Consider the following 20365-nt stretch of genomic DNA (forward strand, 5'->3'; position numbering starts at 1 on the left):
TCAGTTGCATTTTTTCTCCATAAACCAACCTCCTCAATGCCGAGGAGGAATTGTGATTAACTATAAACTTTTGTACAAGCCCTGTAAAGAATACTAGAAACAAAAGGTTGAACATTCTGAAAACAATTTGATTTGGTTGCAAAGTACTCAAATTCATTTTAAGACATCCTTTTTCTAAAGCATCTAAAAATGAATTGGCTTTCTTTGATTAATCCTTAGACATGTAAATATCACTTTTATCAGTGAACTATTAGCGTGTGCATCCTTAGGTTGGTGGGAGGTGATTCCTGTGTAGTCAGCGTATTGTTGCTGATCATTGGGACAATAAATATACTAAAGATCAGCCTCTCGCCCATTTATACTCTTATTTCTGTTTCTATCCTCCTCCTAAATATAAATATGTCATATCATATTCTTTTACTTCTGTAATAGACTGAACTACTCCGTAAATCTTTTCACATGAACTGCAGTAGTTCCACCACCTGGTTGGGCCTCGCTGCCTGAAGTGTCCAGGATACATGAAGCTGCATCCCCGCCCGAGAATGATATTCAGTTCAACACGAGTCAATTAAGTAGATTTATTTCACATTTTTTTTTCCTTTTAAATATCACCAGCTTTGTTTGAGGAATCAAAAGACATCAAATAACGGGGGTCACAGGAAGAGTCTCAAATGCACAGCGGGACGAGAGGAACGGGGGAACAGTCTCAGGTCTCCAGAACAGAACAGAAGACGGATCGGATGCATTGTGTCGGTAGCGCTGTACGGCAGCTCGGATGGACGGACAGAGTGTGCTGGCTGTGTTTGTTCACTGAAGTCAGAAACATTTTTAGAGAAAACCTTTTCAAATGTGAGCACATTCATGTGCATGTGCTGGGATGAAGAGGGAAGGGGAAAGGGGGGGGGGGGCACATAGTGAAGCACTGTAATCACAATACAAAACACACACAGACTTGGCTTCACTGGAGATAAGCAGTTTGATCAACTCAACAGTCTGAGCTCCAGGTATTCACGTCTGACACTGCGTTTACGCGCCTGGCTTTACCTGAGTCAAGTTTATACTGAGGAGGTAACTCAGGTAATACAGGTGGAGGCTGAGACATGAGGACAAAGAGGGACGTGGAGGTCGCTTTGCTCGTCCCCCCGGGTGTTGATGTTTACTGTCACGATAACCCAGTGACCATGGTCAATCTGACCTCTAATCTCCAGTGCAGAGTCACACAGGCACTTGAGAGAAATGACAAAATACACTATGACTTCCATTAAGGCACGACAGATAACAAGACACACACACACACACACACACACACACACACGCACACACACATTTTGGGACGAGAAGCGTCTCTCAGTGGGCACACAGAGCTGCACACACACACACAGCACAATGCCCTTCAACAACAGACGCACTTACAGAAGAGCTCTTTTAGATTCAATCATGTGGTTTTCTTCACATCTACCTCCAAAAAAAAATCAGATTTCTATTATGCTACGAAGGAGAAAAAAAAAAACACTCCGACAAAAGATTGCTGAAATCGAAGTGCAACTCGTCACGGATTGCTGTTGGGAGTGCTTGCGATGTGGCCAACACTTACTATTCACTGCAAGTATTCTGTCGTGTTTTTTCCAAAGAATTCAGTTTTTTTTTTTACAAATGTCTGTGTAATCTTTCTGGGAACGATCATCTGTTTTCTTACATTTATTTCGCCAAGAAGCACATTTTGTATGCTCGTTAACAAATATGCTACATCTTGCGTGCTTTAAACGTATTAGATTATAAGTATACGGTACAATAAAGCATCTGTTAAGTTCAACAACGTAAGTAACACCCTGTTATTGTTGGAGGCCTTCACTGCTGGCCTTTCTATGGTGGAGGGCTCAAAAATGGCTTCCAATAATAAGATTTGAAACAAACTTAGCATTGTGCTGTTTAGTTAGCTACAACACCATCCACTGTGGTACTATATTTATGAATGACAAAAAGTCAAAATATACAATAGTTATTGTTATCTAGTTTGAAGAAAATACATTCGAATGCCTCCATTACATTTACCAAAACATAACAGAGCAGCTTGGTAGAACTACATTACCCCTAAAAACAAGGCTTGTAGTGCATCTCTTCTTCTTTTTCTCACCGTCAACAAGTCCCATGTAAACTAACAATTCATTATTCTGTCTCTCAATGCTTTCCAGCTTCCCTACCCTGTTAGCCCCTCGTCCGTTTCTTCCCACAGAAGATGTAAATCTTTCGAAAACGTGTCACAAATACACAGTCTTGTTAAAGGTCGTTATTTCCTTTAACAGCTGGCCACTGTCATTTTCAGCGAATGTTACTCAAACAGCAGTGAATAGTGCATTTTGGACTAATTTCAGTCGTGCATTTAGTGCGTTAGCGAGTAATATGAGGGATACATTTAAAACAAGACTAGTGAAGGTTCTCATACGCCGTGCATCGTAAAGCCTTGAGGCAAATTTAGGATCGTTGGATGTATATAAATAAACCGGACTTGGTTCGATGCGTTCACAGGAGTTGAAAATGTTTCAATTCGAGCAAAAGAATGGAATTCATCCTGAGGCGGTTTCGACTCCACTTCATAACTGCAATGGGGGGGGGGAAGGAAATAAAGGGAGAGAAACTGCTGAAAAATGAAAGAGAGAACTCTCTCTGTTATTTATCTGCGGTTCATCTCCTCTCCTGGTGAGTTTCTGAGATCGTCAAGAGTGTGAGTTGCGCACACACACACACACACACACACACACACACGGTCCGTACGTTCCTAGCTAGCTACAGCTAATAAACACACATTCACCAGGAACATGTGACTTAAAACAACTGGGCCCTGTAGATGGGGAGGGTTTAACACTGATACAGATGTGGGGCATTATTGAGCGTTTACAGTAGCAGGTCAGTTTACACACTGTAATGTGAGATTCACATAAAATAGTGCCCATGTTCATCATGACGGAGGGACAAGCCAAGCAGTGCAACAGTGTGGGTCATTTATGTGTGCTTTTTTTAAAGTCGTTTTAGTAAACGATTAAAGCATTGATGGGATTAGTTGATTAAAAAAAAAGAAAATGGAACATCACCAGCCTTATCCTTAAACCTCCTCTGTGGTTTTACGACGGGCAACGGCACAACTCTATTCTATTCTGGTGTTACTGGATCTCTACAAACAGCCACAGCTGCTGGGCCAGAATAAATTAGCACCTATAACCAGCAGAGGTAATTAGACACACCGGACACACACACACATACACTTTGTACAAACTCACACTCCCAAATGCATGCTCACCAAAGCATGTGCGCATGCATACAAACAAAGCGCACACACACACACACACGACGAGTTAATAAACTCACTTGTAATCAAGAATGTGAATATCATTGGCAATTTATGGAATATTCGTTGTAATATATTTATATATATATAGTCATAGATAATTCCTTTTTTTAAAATTGATTCTGTTGTTTTTCCTTCATTGGTTTCACAAAATCTGAATCTCAGATTAATTGTAGATTTAAACTGAAGTTAGGTCTTCTTCTCTCCTCTCACACGAGCATCTCTTAACTTCTAATCAGCGCGTTACTTTGTCTCACTCTCTCTGGCCTTTGTGCACAGAGCGTTGGTGCATTAGTGTTTTGTGTGACCAGTGTTTTTTTAAAACACTCTATACTCGATATAGTTCACTACTTAGAAGTTTGGGCCATGAAGTAGTGCACTAGAAGTACAGGAGTGTCTGTGGAGGTGTGCCCCCCCTTGAGACGCAGAGGAGTGAGGCGACGCTTTCGGGCCGTCTAACTCCGGGGAAGGAGGCCCTTCTTGTAGGCCACCAGGCCGGCTGCAGCGGCAACAGACAGGAAGGCGGAGAATCCCACGAGATTAAGGAGACCACGGACTGAAGGCAAATTTCCCTCCCAGAAGCTGGTGTCAAAGGGGAGCGCTGGGACTTCCTGTTGGAGGGACAGAAGGAGGAGTTTAGGTTACATTAGTTTGACTTTTGAGTTTAATTTGGTCCCAAAAACAATTATTTAGAAAGATTTCCCTCACCAAAGACTCGGGCTCCGTCTGCCAGATCTGACTCTGGTGAATCATGTTCATTGCACACAGGACCTGCAACACAACACATTGGTTGTTGAGTCAGAACACTCGAGATTTATTTATTTTAACACCATACGAATTTGAGTTTGGTGTCGTGACCCTGCTAATGTTTATTCCTGAAACAAATCTGTTAAACTAGTAGTGCAGCAGCGTTGACCTCTGTGCCTGACTCAACTACAGCGATACGACCCGACCATGAAGTGCTGTGGATACGGTGTGCACAGACATATTCAAATGGAATTGCAATCTTCAATCAATCTTCTCAGAACTCTTGGCAAGGAAGCGAACTATGCACACATTTCAAAATGTCTTTGCATGAATTAGGCTGATGATGTCACATGCCTAATTGACAATGAAACGGTCTGAGGAAACTCAGACAAGATCCATCCAGAACCGAGTGCGCCGACATAAACAAACGTCACAGAAACATGGCTGCACATACAGTGAGCTGTAAGCAGAATTACGTTTTCCTAAATGTTTTATGTGGAGTTTGTGTTGTGAAATATGCTGTAACATTAGATACAAAGAGCCTCCTCCTCCTGTCTCCTTTTAACAGGGTTCCTGCAGATCCTAAACATTTCTTTGTTTTCTATTTTGAGGTGATGCCTTGTTGAATGAGAAATATCTCCCCACAGGATTCACTAGTTATTGATTTAATGATGGTTTGGTGTTCTGTCACGAGACAGACTTGCGGGCGTCTATGTTTTCCCGAGCATTTACATCGCTGGTCGGTAAAACAGACTCATAATTATCGACTTCCGACTTGCAATGGATTGCAGCACGTTTCCTCACAAAGGTAAAGACCCGTTTTTTGATGATATTTAAAGTAAAACTGAAAGCTCGAAATAGCATATATACATTGTCAGCTCTACTGGTAAACATTCTAAATATCTTTCGCTCTTTCTGGGCGTTTTGCGGTGACCTCTGACCTCTCTGGCTGCTCTCTCTCCGGCCTGCACTGCCCCCTCCATGTAGCCACTCCATTCCGTGGCCGTCTCTGTGCCCGCAAAGTACAACCTGCCGACCGGCTCCCTCAGCACCCTGCAGACAGGAAGAGACAGAGAGCATGAGAGCTTATTGAGTTTAAAAGTGGCCTTTAATTAGATTAGTCTCCACAGAGCACAACCACAGCACAAAACCAGCCGCAAATGCATTTTATTACTGCATTGAACTGTTTTGTGTAAATTCATCTTTCATTCAAAGCTGCAGTTTCTTCCAAAGGAACAAATGTGATGATGGATCAGCTGATTTAAAAAAGCTTTAAACCTTGACTGAATTTCATTTGTCATGGTCTTAATCACTCCAACAGTTGACTTTGAGGGACTTAAAAAAACGTTTTTAAGACGAATGAAATAGCAATTTTTTTGGAATCACTGTAATTGGATAGAACAAATCTTTCGGTTTATCTGAAAACATGAAAATGAGCAAACTTGGGGATAAAAGTTTTTGTTGGACAGCGAAGAAATTCAGCATCGTGAGAATCGGGACATAATATTTACTGTGAGCAACTCCATCTGTGCGACTTACTTGCCGTACTGGGTCAGGATTCCTGGGGGGAAGTAGGCCGTGTAGCAGCCCCCAGAGTACTCCTCTTCACACCAGTTCTTCTCCTCGTAGTGCACCGGCTGACAGACACAAGTGGACACATGAAATGGTTTTTAACTAGTGATGCTACGCTGTAGCGGCGTGACGTTTCGCTGGTCTGTATCCAAACTCACATGCAGAGCCTCTTCTGAGCCCAGCACTCTGGAGTAGATCTCGCAGATCTTCTTCAACCTAAAACGCAAAACAAGACGACGTGTTTGGATTAAAACCCGCTCTCGCAGCTGTGTGCGGGCGTATTAAGCTGCTGTGTTGTCTCCGCCGTGCACCTACCTCTCCTCTTTGGTCAGACCCGACAGCTTTCTGCACTTGCGGGCAAGGATGAATCTGGAGGAGAGGGAGAAGAGAAATATCATCCACTGAAGTAGTGAATACACAATTCCAGGTACACACAGTGTGCACTACATGGCCAGATGTGGGCACACTGTCCACACACTTTTGGTCTTTTTTTGTGTGTGTTCTATTGAAAGGAAGTCTTAATACAGCGTGATGCCAGACTTTAAATCACACGAGACAATCACACACGGGTGTCATGTTCAGGTGTCCGCATACTTTTGGCCATGTGGTTCTGGGTACATCATGATAACATTGTCTTATTCAATATGATCACCCCATAATGGCGGGTACGGCCCCGTCGGGCTTTGTGTCGTCCAGTGTCAGGCCAATGGGAGCGCCTTCCTCTTCTATCACCATAGTGCCACAGTAACCTTGGTGACGCATAGAACAAAGAGTGTAAAGCATGAAGTACGACATATGCTTCAGGGTTCCCCGTATTCTCCGTCTTCCCGCGTACCCTTTTTCCTCCAGAAGTTCTCTTTGTAGTAGACCATGCACTTGATGACGGAGCCCATGGGGACGCGGTGGATCAGCTGGTTCCTCAGCGGGGGCAGCTCGGGGTTAAAGTGTATCTTCAGGTTCAGACCGGGAGGCGTGGCCACGATCACGTACTTGGCCTGAGACAAAGACACACATCGTAAAAAAGGGGGAGGCGATGCCGGCACAAACAGGGACAGGGAAGTGTGGGCTGAATCACACGGGGCTGCAGGTCCACAAGCTACCAGTAGATGGCAGCACAGAATAATACTGCCAGCTGCACGCTGTGAGTCAGACTGTTGGTGGAAGAGTTATCATGTTAAATGATGTCACATTATGTAGTGTGCAAAAAAACTGCATGTGTTATTACACCAATACGTTTACAACGATAGCAAACATGGCTGCAGCGCTGGAAGAAGTACTCAGATGACTTTGGTAAAAAGTACCATTATGTTAATGTCAAAAACATGTACTCAATGTTTTAAAAGTAGAAGTACACGTTGTGCAGAAAAATGACTTGTAACTGATATATTATGACATTCATGGATAGTTAAGACTGATGCATCCATGTTTTTAGTTTAAACTACATTATAAACTGTTGAAGTTTTATTCCAGGCCTTAAGGTGATTAAAGGAGGAAGAAAAAAAATGGAAAACATAGTTTTACTTTACAGATCTGTTATCAGTTTGTGGATTTTTCTCTAATCTTTACTGTTTTGTGAAATAATGGTTCATCTGACCTCAGTTATTAAACTGAAACTATGACGTTTAGAGGAACAACACATTTTTGGTAGACCTGATAACAACTCATACACATAGACAAAGATGTGTTTTGTAAGAAGTTACAAAGCAAACAAGTTGGGTCACTGTTTTAATCTTAAAAGGCACAAACCCCATCGACTCAAAGAGGGTTACGCTGCTCGCCCCATGTTCACTGTCGTTCTCTCCACTTTATTTCCATCGCTGTATGGCTGTGACATGCTTACTGTGTAGGTCTGCTTGTCCAGCGTCTCCACCACCACCATGTCTCCGCTCTGGTCGATCCTGTAGACCGGAGACTCCAGCTTCACTCGGTCTCCCAGCTCCCCGGCCATGCCCTCGCTGATCTGACTGGAGCCGCCTACAAACTTCCTCTCCTGCAGAGGTGGATGGAGAGAGCAGGAGTCAGTCACCGCAACCACAGAGGGCGGATGCAGCGAGAGGGGAGAGCTCTGGTTTAGCTTTTTTTATGCTCTACCTGCAAGTTTCATATTATATTGGGTAAAATTGCTTCTCTCCAGTCTAATCTTTCTGAGAGTACGACTCTGCCAGGCTGTTGTCCTTCTGTTCTCCTTCGCTGCAAATTTCAACATCTTAAAACCAAACTGGAAAATGTGTTTTTAAAGCTCAGGGCCAGCAAACTGCTGAATGATGGAGAGGACTCAGGGGTTGGAAATGAAGTGCTGCCAAAGCTCTGATAAACAAAATGAATTAGACAGTGACCTTTCCCATATGGTTAGTGTCAACATCTCTCTGCTTTCCCTGATTAGAAACACATTGTGTGTGATTTGGATGAATTTGCCTGCCAGTCGTCCATTGAAAAGTTCTGAGCTAAACCCAAATGGGTGCTGGCAGTGAAACAAGGTGAGTCAGTGTTTGTCTCGTTGGATTAAAGGAGAGTTTGTGTAATCTCACTCTGACAACAAAGAAGGAGACAAAAGAATCTCAAACAATATGGCCCATATTGTTGTCGCATGTGTGCAGATCGTAAAGCCCTCTGAGGCAAATTTGTGATTTGTGATTTTGGGCTCTACAAAATAAATTGAATTGAATTGAATGAGGATGGGACACAGGCCAAGGGTGAGTTTGAAATGCCACCACAAAAGGGAAGCTGTTGTCTCTCCTTGTGCTTTGGCTTGGTACTCTTGCATGTTTTTGTTCAGCAGACAAAGGGATCATTAGTCTTCTGATCATCCTCAGCGAACATTAGACAATCAGGCCAAAGATTCACTCAGTCAAAGGTTACACTGGATCAAACATACGGGATGTTAAACATGATTACACTTTGCATTATCAGAGGAATTACCTCTACACATGACTCTCTGCTCTAAACAGAATATCAGCTCAAATAACTGTTTATGTGCATGTACTGTGCACACAAACACACATGCATGCGCCCATAAACATGTGTGCTAGCAAACGGGACATGACAACAGAGCCGGCCCTGTTTATCTTAACACAACTCCCTTCCTCAGTGGCTATGGCAACAGGGAAACTCCGCTTTAGAAAGTACGAAGACAGAATGTGGCAGCGCTCCAGAAAAACAGCTTTTGTTTGGCTCATAATTATGCGAGGTTGATCAGCAGCAAACTGAGGTAAACTAAGCTAATGTTTTTAGGGGGGGATCTCTCACCCGAGGCTCAACTTCCTGGTCTGCATGAGTGAATGTATTTCTGTGGGCTACGAGGAGCTTAAGGTGCGCATATACACACACAAGGACCCACCTGTCCTCCGTTAGAGGTGGAGAAGATCCTCATGGTTCCTCCGCACTGCTTCACGTACCAGAGGAACCACAGAGCCGACACCTCGTGGGGTTCAGAGGTCACGTTCACGTTGACAAACAGCTCGGCGAAGTGACGAACGGTTCTTGAAATAAGAGAGAGAGGGGGGATTAAACCAACAATCCTACAGTTCCTAAAGGTTTTGATTCATAAACCTTTAAATCTTTGAAGTCTTTATGTAAAAAGGACTTTTTAAGAGACAGACTTAGACTCATGAATGCATTTGTTGTGTTCTTAAGTTAAACGGAGGTTATGTGCTAGGGGTGTTGAGGTATACCGGATGTGATGATCACAATCATATTTTAAAATAACAATACATACATGATAACATCACGTAAATAATCCAGCACCGCTTAAATCATTTTTTATTTACAGAATATGGTTACAGACTCTCTCTCCACCTCCCTACGCTCGTATTTTGAGACACAAACACACAGCAAACAAACTTTCTATAGATGTCTCTATAATATTGTTATCCTGCATTGTTCAGGCATGCGCTGTTGCTCTCACTCGTTAGGTAGGAAATGTAATATAACTCCGTCTTTTCTCTGCTACCTGGTCCAGCAGAGTTTCTTAAACAGCTCCTTCATGGTCATCTTGTCCCACTCCTCAGCATGGGGAGCTCTCCAGGGAGCCTCTCTGGGAATCTGAAACACAGGAGGAGGAGGAGGAGGAGGAGAAGGAGGAGGAGGAGCAAGAGGAGGAAATTTAGCAAAGACGAGACTCAACAAGTGGAGAGTAAAACAAAACAAGGGTGATATTCTTGCGTTACCTCCTTGCCCATCTCGTCCATCGTCCTCCACAGGTTGTTGAAGTCCAACAAGACGATGGGGTTCCACACGGGAGGGAAGGAGCCTTTGAACGGGTAAGACTTTCCCTGTTGGACACAAGTCATCATCAATATATATATATATATATATATATGTTTAAAAAAAATCTTCTTATAATCATCAGTTTTCCACATATGGAATCACTGCTTTTTTTGGAGCAACTTAAAAGTTTCTCGCATCGTATGCAGATGCTGGAGACGGACACGTGTTGACATCAGAGTGTGGCTGGTGGAATATTCGGCTTGTATTGGCCTTTTAGGTTAGATGTTGATGTTGAAGTTAAAGAAGTTTCTTCCTGATTAGATGCAGTTTATAAGGCAGGAGACACTTCTCAAAGCATCTTTAAGTGCCTGTTTATTTGAAAGGCAGCATTGTATCCCTGAGTTCCTTATCCCGCTGAATATGTAATATACACCAGCATCCAGCATTACAGAGCTGCTAACTCTGAAACTGAATGGTTTTCATGTATTTGTGCGGTTTTAAGGTAATTCACAACCTGCTGAGGGCACATTTAGAGGAAAACACTAACTTTAAAGATAGTGAATTAGGTAAAAGTGTAATATTGCTATTTGCCTTCGCTGACCTCCAATGTGCTTAGTCACAGTGACTGTAGACAGATTTCAAAAGAGCTCTGTAGAAAGTAATGAAACAGCTCGTTTAAGTTGTGCAACATTTAACAACTGATTAAAATACTCAGAGTCATCAAGTCTGATAGGATTGTAAATGAATGTGTTGTGTGTCTGTCCGGACTGTTGCTCTATTTCTCAACCACACGATTGATTTACAATTGCAGCGAGAAACGGGAGCGATGGTTCCAAAGGGATAAAGGTTACTCTCAGATAGGCACGTGCAGAACTAACTCTAGGTAAAGGTTGTTCTTTTGAGTTGCTTTCTACCAATTGCCTCTTAGCTGTGTGAGGAGGGGGGGGACAATCTGTTGAAGTAAGCCATGCATATTCTCTCTGGCCTTACATCACTGGCATTTAGCTTGACCAGTACATTTGTTTCAAACCCCAGCTTCCCGCTGAAAGAGACAGAGATTGGCTCCATATGGCGAGGCCTTTGTGTGAGCGCTCTCAGCCTCACAGTGGATCACTATTCTGCTGGAGCTGCAGGCCGTCTGGTCAACCTCTCATAGAGCTTTAATGGACCGGGCTCCACCAGTATTGAGTTCATAATGCCCTCTTATTGTATACATTTTCTCATTTTGGCTTGTGATTTAGATTGCTGCCATTTTATTGGAGATTCATTCTGGATCACACCCACATAAACCCTACAATTATACTTTTTCATTTTTTCTGTAAATGGTACTCTGTTCATTCAGTTGTCCAACGATGGGACAGTAACATTTACAAAGTCTCTCCAACTGTCATCTGGCCTCCCAAACACGTTTACTTTGACACGAAAACATGGAAAAATAGGGTCCAGGTTGAAAAATGTGCTTTTAAAAGTACAAAAACCAAGCGTGTTGATTATAAATTCAGTCTCCACTGATTGAATATGTTGCTTTTGGCTGACATCAAACATCAAACAAATGCCAAAATAAAAAATATAAGCAAGGAAACCACTAAAGGATGTGACTTTTGTAAAAATAACACGGTAAAGTAAAGTGTAAAAGTAGCTCAGCAATCAAGTGTGATGTTAATCAGAGTCGTGTTTATATGAAATAATCCACATGTGTATGTACCATATATCAATGTATAAGGTACACGTTCATTAGCTTTCTGTTTATTCTTTTTAACTAGAAAAGACACATTTGTTGAGATTCTTCTTAGGCTGCCTCTCTGGTGAACATAGCGGAGTGTTCAGGAGCTAAAGAGATATTTCCCTCAGCTGGTGGAGAACAAAGCAGAGCTGAATGGAGAGTGAAGATTGGACTTACATTCATCATAAAGCCAGAAACACTACTTCTAATGTATGATGATTTCAGTGAACAAATATAGATGAAGAGATGGAAAGTCTCTCTGTCTATTGGTTGTCGGACACTTTAGTTTCTCCGACAGAAAATAACTGGAGAAAAATGGTGTTCCAAGTTCATCTGCTGCTGGTCTCTAATGAGGCTACCGATGAATGTTATCTTTTTTTATTTAGATTGCAGGCAGCATGGAAACAGATAAGGGAGCTTGCGCAGCCACTTCTTTCTCTATCATTGAGTATCATAAACATAAACAGCACAATCATCTGCCAGTGGTCCTGTGAATGTGCATACATGCACGACATCCATCCACACTGCTGCAGGATCGATGGGGACAATCCCACGCTCTCTTTCTCAAATCTCTGATAACCGGGGAGAGTATTTAATCAAAGTCTGTGTCCCCGTCTCTGATAGCGGTAGCTCATTAATAAATCCAGTGCTGAGAGCTGATGCTGCCTGTAAGGCAGAAGTTTGCTGATTAGGGAAACCAGCACTGGCCTTTTGGATTACTATCTGCCATAGAAAAGCTGATTAGCTAGACGCGGCTTGCTTAAAAGCTAGCCCTAATTACACAATGGCTTGGCACACATGCTGGTTTACTACTACTCTAGCTGCTGTCCTGTGACGTGATGCAGACCCTTTCATATACATTTAATCCAGCGTGCTTTCCTCTCTTATTAAATTCAGAATTGAAACTTTTACATGTCTGCGTCTGTTTGGAGCTTATTCATCTGAATAGCTTCTTGGCTAATCCAAAGCTACTTACAACAGCAACACATGTTGAAAAGCCTGTGTGGTGAAGAACAGGTAACGGTTGGATTTATTCTCTAGTGCTGACGAGGACAAAGATGCACAAATCAAAGGTTGTTTCTAGATGTGATACAGCAGAACGTCTTGCTGCACGTTTAGATGTTAAGTAATGTCTTTGGATTCTAAGTGTTACTGTATATCTATTGCTGGATCAGGATGTAATCAATTTGGTGCCTGCTTTGTCGTGTTGATCATGTGCCTGATGAAGACCCAGTAGAGTCAGTCCATTAAAGCTGTGGAGCTTTAAGGGTGTGCCTACACCGCAACACATTACTGATCCCTGTGGCACACTTCTCTTCTCACTCAGGAGGCCAGAGGGCATTTAGGGACATGCTGAAAAAAGACCTGCCTACCAGGGCAGTTAAAAAGGTAAGGTCCTGCCTCAGTCTTTCTGTACTGCAGTGGGGATTCAAATTTGTGCGCAACATTTTTGCAGACTCAGCTGTGAGATCAGCGGCTCCAGAAATAGAGCTCGTCTCACGCCTCAGCATGCACAAATGTATGAACGCACAAACACACACACACAAATATACCATAGAGGTGAGCAGCTTTTGATGAAGCATGCTGCCATGGATACCAGCCAGGAAGCTACGAGTGTGTGTGTGAGTGTGAGTCTGGGCCTTTGAGTGGATCTTACAGCGATAGTAGCTAAGGAGACACACTCGGATAGGAGCTGCTGTAGAAGAGTATGGACGGATTCGGTGCTCACATGAACGCTTCTCATCACCGGGGCCGTCCACTCAAGTCCTTTACTAAGCCACAGATGTATTCTCTAACTGCTGTCGGAGTCAAATGTCATGCTGCTGACATTTCACAGCACTGCTGAAGTAGGTCAAGTCAATAATACATCAGTGCTACGGACAAAGTGATGAGATAACCTGAAGGCTAGAAAACCAAGCTTCAGCTGGATGAGTCCTTATAGCAACACAACAGAGTTTAAATGAACAGACGAATTAAGTAAACCATAACGGAGAGATTACTTTGATCGGGTTAAGAGACATACTTCTTAATAACAGAGCGAAGAGGTCTGTTTGTGCTCAGTTATGATCTGGTATCCTGCCTGTTGCACTGGAACTGGACTTTTTTTCCTGTCTACCTTCTATAGTATCAGCCCCTTCAAGTTAAGACTTTACTTATCTCAGTCTGTTTGACTGGACAGATGAATGTAGATCACAGTAAATATTTACATATATGACACTTGACTTTTTATTTAGGTTGCAATCCTTAAACTAGTCATTTATGTGCCTGCACACACACCCACACACACACACACACGGGATTCACTTGAACCGATGGTTACATGTACTCCAGTGTTACTGTTCATTTGGCCTCATTCATAGAAGCCTCGTGGTTCCCTGCTAGCTCTCCAGCAGTGATATAAGATCCATATTAAGATACGCATGCAGCACTTCCTCCCAATGCTGCTCATTAATACTTTTATTGTGAAAAAGCCACAGGAAGTGTAATCATTCTTACTTTTGAGAAAGGGGAATTGCACCAGTAGACACAATGAGCCGCGTTTCTCCGTGAGCGAGGTGAACAACTTAGTTTGAGCTGCCGCTGGTAAAGGCCGCCGCCCAGATTATCATTAACCAGCAACGATATCACAAATTGTGCGTCGGTTGATTTCAGGGTGGTTCAGGACACACAGTAGGCACACAATCATTAACTGCTATCGTGGAAATCCCTTATATGAGAGTAAAGAAACAGTGGTCAATAATATGATAACACACTAATACAATAACCCTGACATAAATAGATTTTTAAAGCCATACTGAGTTTATTGCTGATTCATGGTGATTTATGGGCCTGTATTTTTGTGTGTAGCTCTCCTTGGTGTAATTACATTGAGAGGTTTTTTATAAAACTCCGGGCCTGTCACGCATTTAGATGAAAGTGGGCGGTGGACATTCGCAACATGTTTCTATCTAATGGAGTAAAAAGTGGGTTTGTGTATGTAAGTTTGTGCTCTATACACCCTCAGGCCAGAAGCTCAAAGTCCATCTCTGAAGTTACGATTAAATTACTAGAACACAGTATATGTTGAGATAAGCTCTCGCTATCACACACACACACACACAGATACACAGAAAGCTGCCAGCCAGTGATTTACAGTAAGTTTGACCAGGGTACAAGGCTGCAGCGGCAAATCAAATCAGGTAGAGGAACACAACTGTGTTAAGGACAGCGGTGCGCCCACACTAATGAGATATAGCGCAAAGAAAGATGGCCTCAGCGTCTCTTCCTTCCTTCCTTGGTTCCTTCAACCACTCAGAGAAAATAAACTGTTAAGTGATTGTATAGGAGACACCAAAATCCTCCATGTGTCCTTAGCAGAACAGCTTGCCATCCTACATTCACCAACATTATGCCGAAGCTAAAAGCAACAGGGGAGTCTCATTAAGAAGGTAAAGAGTGTGGAGGATGGGAGATGATGTACTATTAAAAGCAACAAAGATATTTGTCAATCACAATAGTTTGACATCTTTGGGAAAAACCTTTTTTTGCGTTCTTGGAGAAAGTTAGATGAGAAGTTCAACACGATAAGAATAAGATGAGAAAGACGAGTCACGTTGGCTTATCTTCTGATGGAGCAAATTTTGTTCTCTGTAACAAATAGTTTACAGCGCCATGAGTCGACCGGATGTTCTATAGAAAAACATGTTTTAAGTCACGGAACAAGCCGATTAATTGCAGTAATTGATACACTTCTTTGCTGCCACGGCCTGTTGACTGATGCCAGAAGAATTACACAGAGATGAATGGTTCTGGATACCAGTACATATGCAGGATGTCTGCGTTATCTTCTGGAAACAGTCAACACTTACTGTAGAAATCAAACTGAAGTACATAGTGAGCTTGAACAGATCAGCAGATCAGCCAAAGCTCGGAGTAGAATATTATCTGCCATCCTGAAAACACGAATGCTGCACTCACATTGACATAATGCACCAGACTCTCCTCCTCGTTGACTTTGTAGGTCTTAATGCCGTACTCTTTGGCCAATCGGAGGATGCGGTTCTGAGTTGGTCCGATGTAAGCTCCGCCCAGGTCAACCCACTTTGTCTCCTTATTCTGAAAAAGAAAAGAAAAAAAGTGCTCAAAAGTATGCTGTTGATCACAACGGTTTTACTGATAGGTATGTATTTTAGGAAGCTTTTTGTAACACCTCGGACAAACATTTTTATTTATTAATATGCAATGTCCCTTCTCAAATAAACAGAACTAAGTTTGGAGAGAGCTTAACTTTTTTTTGTCTCAATACCACAGATTCTCATCGCAAAGAATAGAGACTCAACATGGAGTACCACAAGGCTCGGTCCTGGGTCCACTACTTTTCAGTCTTTATGTGTTGACACTATACTATAATCCTCCATAAGCCCATTATCCATTTCACTGCTATGCAGATGACACCTCACTCTATATAGCTGTTGATCCTGATAACTTACCTCCCTTTTTACTCCTCTTTTCCTTTGTCATCAATTTATGCATGACCCAAATATTCATCAAGCTGAACCAGGACAGAACAATGGTCATTGTCGTCGGTCCGAAAGAGCAAAGTTAAGACATGTACCTACAGTCATTACACTACCCCAGCACAAAATTGAGAGTTATCATCGACTAGAAAAGCTTACTATCGTTTACAAATAAATTGCCAAAGTCCGACCTGTTCTTCCTCCCAGAGATGCAGAGCAGTTTGTGGAAGGGTATATTAAAGTGTAACGAAGCGCCGCCGTTACTTAGACCATGGATAGTGTGCGAGGAAGAACGTCAAGGACAAGACAAGTTTATTGGATATATATATATATATATATATATATATATATATGTGTATGTATATATATATACATAGAGCAACAAACTACCTCTGCCTGTTTCCTCTTCCCAGGGTGTTCGGGCAAATTACTTCCCCGGGGGCCCGAGCACCCATTTATAGTTCCGGGAAATACCAACTACAGGAAGCAGGTAGGGGGTGAAGTGAACATATGTGTTGCTGTATTTAGTTAGATAACTTATGGGTGATTATTTACGTTAGGTATAGGACTTATTTATATATAGTTGTTAATTAATATTGGTATGGTTGGGGTGGGTAAAATTCTGTAAATATTTATTATACATAGATAGATAGCAATAGACTTACCTGTAGGTGGTATGGCTGGTCCAATTAGATGGACCAGGTGTACAAAAGGGCCCTGATTTTGTTTGTGCGGGAGATTAGTGGAGGCCACTAGACACTGGTGGGAACGGTGGTGAAATGGTCAACTGGTAAAATAAAAGAAGCGTCTTCTGAACCCTCTCTGGACTCCTGACTTGTTCATTTGCCTCCGTGGCCGCTCGGGCATGTTTACATAAAGGTAGGCTCAAATAATGCAACGCACTGTATCAATCAATTGCAGCTCATACATTGTTTTACTTCCCTCCTCTTTTTAAATATATTTACATTCCAATCGTTATTGTCCACATTTGAGCTGCATTTTGTGTACGAAAGGTGCAATAAGAAATAAAATGTATTATCATTATTGTTATTATTCTTAATCATAACTGAAGCACAACAGAATTCTGCTGCACAAATACTGTTTTTAATAGCAGCATCTGGAGTAACGTGAGCTCTCCTGGTGTCTCACCCGCACAGTGAAGGTGCGACCACCGACCCGGTCCCTGGCCTCCAGGACTACAGGGCTCAGTCCGTTGGCTTTCAACAGCTTCGCTGCACTCAAACCTGCAGACAGACAGAGAAACAGAGATGTGAGTAAGGGCACATACATAGGCAAGATTACACTTATATACCGATTGTGCATTATTGTCATGTGGTGGTGTACAATGGTGTCTGTTTGGAATGTGGTGGATAAGGTCTGTAAAACTTTATGATAGATTGGGTAAGTGCCACGCCTTTCTTGACATGTTTTTTCATCTCTTGGTGAGGCTGTGTTAGTTAACTTTCAGACAGAATGGATGGATTTTTGTAGAGAAACAAACCGTGTGTTTCATCTGCGAGTCAGCCCACCTTGGTACCATTTACAGTTCAATATGTCGGTTTGATGTCGTGTTTTCCTTTGTGCACAGGTCTCTTGTGAAAAAAGTATAATGTGAGGGATGAAACACCCAACGTTTGCCTTTGGAATGACTTGATATTGATAGAGCGATTGGAGATCATGGGGGGAAAGGGGAGAAACACTTCCACTACAAACCAGCTGACCTGCTGATCATGTGAACACAAAGAAAGGGCAGCACAAAGAGCAGAGCACGACTTTCACATTCTGACTGAATGACCCAACACAGAGTCTATGACAAAAACAACAGCTTTTCACACACTGACCTCAGGCTATCCCTGCCATAAAAAAAGACATAATGTATGTATATGAGATGAAGATGAGCGGTTACTTACAGGACTTCTTGCTATACATTTTCGTGTACACTGTTGAACCATCTACTTTTCTTACACCGAGACACAGCAGAACAAAACTTCTTAAGTGCAAAAATATTTGATTATTCTGATTTGAGTCTTCCAAAAATGTATGTAATCTATGTTTCCAACTGAGCCTCTAATCTACCAAATATAACAGTAGTTTAAAAAAAACTTCTTAATAATACATTTAAAAGAAAGGCCTGGTGAGGGGTCAATTTAGGCCCAGGCACACAGGAAGAGTGAGGCCTCAACCTTCCTTCCAGGCTAGACTCTGTTGTAAAGAGGTTCCTGTATTCAGTTTCACACCAACCTACTCATTCTTCCTTTCCCAGAACACTCGATTAGAGACAAATAGAGAATCTCTCTGACGTTTCTTCACTGACTAAAGCGCTGCAATCAAAATTCCGACTATTTCAACTTTTGTCTTGGTTTCCGTTTACCTTTCAAAGCGCAACCAAAGCAATAACGGCTACAACTGTTGTTGTTGTTGCTGCTGCACAGAAACAGTGAACAGCTACCTTGCACACTTTTTGATGACACATTATAGCTGCGCTGCGCTTTGCCTCTGCAAGGCTCTGTGCCTTACCTCACGGTGAGCAAACGTCTTGTCATATAAAGGCAGCTTTACTGCTATGCTCTGGGATCTGTATGAGATCTGTACCGGCTAGTCAAGTCATTACTTACTCTCAAACTGTTCCCACAAAGTTGGAAGCGCTCCAAAATACCATTGTATGATAGTAGCATTAATATTCCCTTAGGGCCCTGGCCCAAACCATGAGAAACAGCCCCTCCGTAAACCTTCGGTGTGCATCTAAACACCTCAGAGCTACACTCTCAGCAAGCACCCACATCTGTGCAAATATTTTCCTAAATTCCTTTCTTACCGTCCCGTCTTCGCTCCATTTACGCTCTCTTTTACCAAATCCTGCTAAAGCTCTGTTGATGCGAGCAAAGTTTGTATAAGTTTAAACATAGTTTGTCCCGTATTACCCAACTTCAGCCTGCTCTCCTTGTACAAACACACCCAGCCTGCCAGGCTTTGGAGAAAGCATTAGCCATGACAAGAGGAGGCTCACAAATCTCTCACCGGTAAATTGATGCTATTACCTGCACTCAGCCGCAAAGGTCAGTCTCTGTCTTGAAAAAACAAAGAGCATCTGTCTGCATCTCTTTGTTTATGCCTACAGCAATCACTGCGAAAAGTAGCATCCTGTTGGGATATCGCTTTGATCAGAAAGCTTGTTTGGCTTAATGGAGGCATCATTTCTTTTTAAATAAAGAAACCTTGTATGAATATGACAAATAGATCAGTATAAAGCTTTCATCACTTCAAAGACTTCAGACTGAGCTCCCTCTTCCCTTGTTTATCTCCCCCCCCCCCCCCTCCCACACACACACACACACACACACACACACACACACACACACACACACACACACACACACACCATGAAATGAAGAAGAGGACTGAGCTGCACTACTGGAAAAAGCAAACATGCGACCCTGAACTGAACTTCAGCAGAGAGGAGAGACAGAGGGTCAGATTGAAATTCCACTCATGCAGCAGGGAGGCAGAAAACCCCAAAGACAGATGTGGAATGAGATGCATTAACTTGAGGAATCTTTCCTATGGAAATATGAAAATGCGTAAGAGTGAGAATCAAAACAAACGAAACAAATGTTTTATGTCGGCTAAGAAAACATCTGCTTTCCTTCGAGTTGTTTCTTTCGCTGCTGCCACACTGCTGACGCAAGAAGAACTGCATACCACACACTCCCGAGCATTCACACTGACATTCACCAGAGTGGGTGTGTGGGTGTGTCCGCAACGTTTAAAACTTTTTCCCATCTACTACGAGCCACAGCAAATATGCCTGAGGGGATTACAAATGGATTAAAAAGAGGTCAACTAGTCTTTGTTGGAAACCACGGAGGATCAGAGAGAGAGAGAGAGAACACAGATTTATCCTCTTCCTCACATATTTCCCATGCTGTCAGAGGCTTTCTGCACCTAAAGACGTGCTTAATATTCATCAGACGAAGCGCAGTCGTCCTGTCATCTGAGGCGCATGCTGGTGTGCATTCAGCAGTGCATCTCCCTCCTTTTGTGCACATGCATTTAAGGAGGGAGAAGGGAGGAGATATGAGAAGTGAGGTTGATTGTACTGTACGTCTGCGGCTCACTATTCTCATTTGTGCAGGTGTATTGGATATTAAGTTGCAGGCCGACAACAAGTGTGTGCAGAAGGAAACGGAGTGAAGAGACATTCTCACGGCACCGAGCGGGAGGCAGAGAGGGAGGAGAGGCTTTGTGCTCATTAAACATCAAGTTCACTGAGCTGCTAAT

The 20365-nt window shown here is 42.6% G+C and overlaps 1 protein-coding gene across 1 annotated transcript in view; it reads right to left on the bottom strand.

The window, feature by feature from the left end:
• Positions 1-564: 564 nt before the first annotated feature.
• mao (monoamine oxidase) overlaps positions 565-20365 on the bottom strand; it is a 28464-nt gene continuing 8663 nt past the window's right edge. The window contains exons 2-15 of the mRNA XM_079170138.1: positions 17237-17331; positions 15549-15686; positions 9829-9933; positions 9612-9703; positions 9000-9141; positions 7503-7652; positions 6498-6657; positions 6315-6411; positions 5978-6031; positions 5821-5878; positions 5630-5727; positions 5032-5143; positions 4052-4114; positions 565-3954 (exon numbers count right to left, since the gene is read on the bottom strand). Of these exons, the coding sequence (XP_079026264.1) occupies positions 3799-3954; positions 4052-4114; positions 5032-5143; positions 5630-5727; positions 5821-5878; positions 5978-6031; positions 6315-6411; positions 6498-6657; positions 7503-7652; positions 9000-9141; positions 9612-9703; positions 9829-9933; positions 15549-15686; positions 17237-17331 (1520 nt within the window). The 3' untranslated portion in view covers positions 565-3798. The remainder of the gene's footprint in view (positions 3955-4051; positions 4115-5031; positions 5144-5629; positions 5728-5820; positions 5879-5977; positions 6032-6314; positions 6412-6497; positions 6658-7502; positions 7653-8999; positions 9142-9611; positions 9704-9828; positions 9934-15548; positions 15687-17236; positions 17332-20365) is intronic.

This window comes from Pholis gunnellus (assembly GCF_910591455.1).
Source record: "Pholis gunnellus genome assembly, chromosome: 12".
Taxonomy (NCBI): domain Eukaryota; kingdom Metazoa; phylum Chordata; class Actinopteri; order Perciformes; family Pholidae; genus Pholis; species Pholis gunnellus.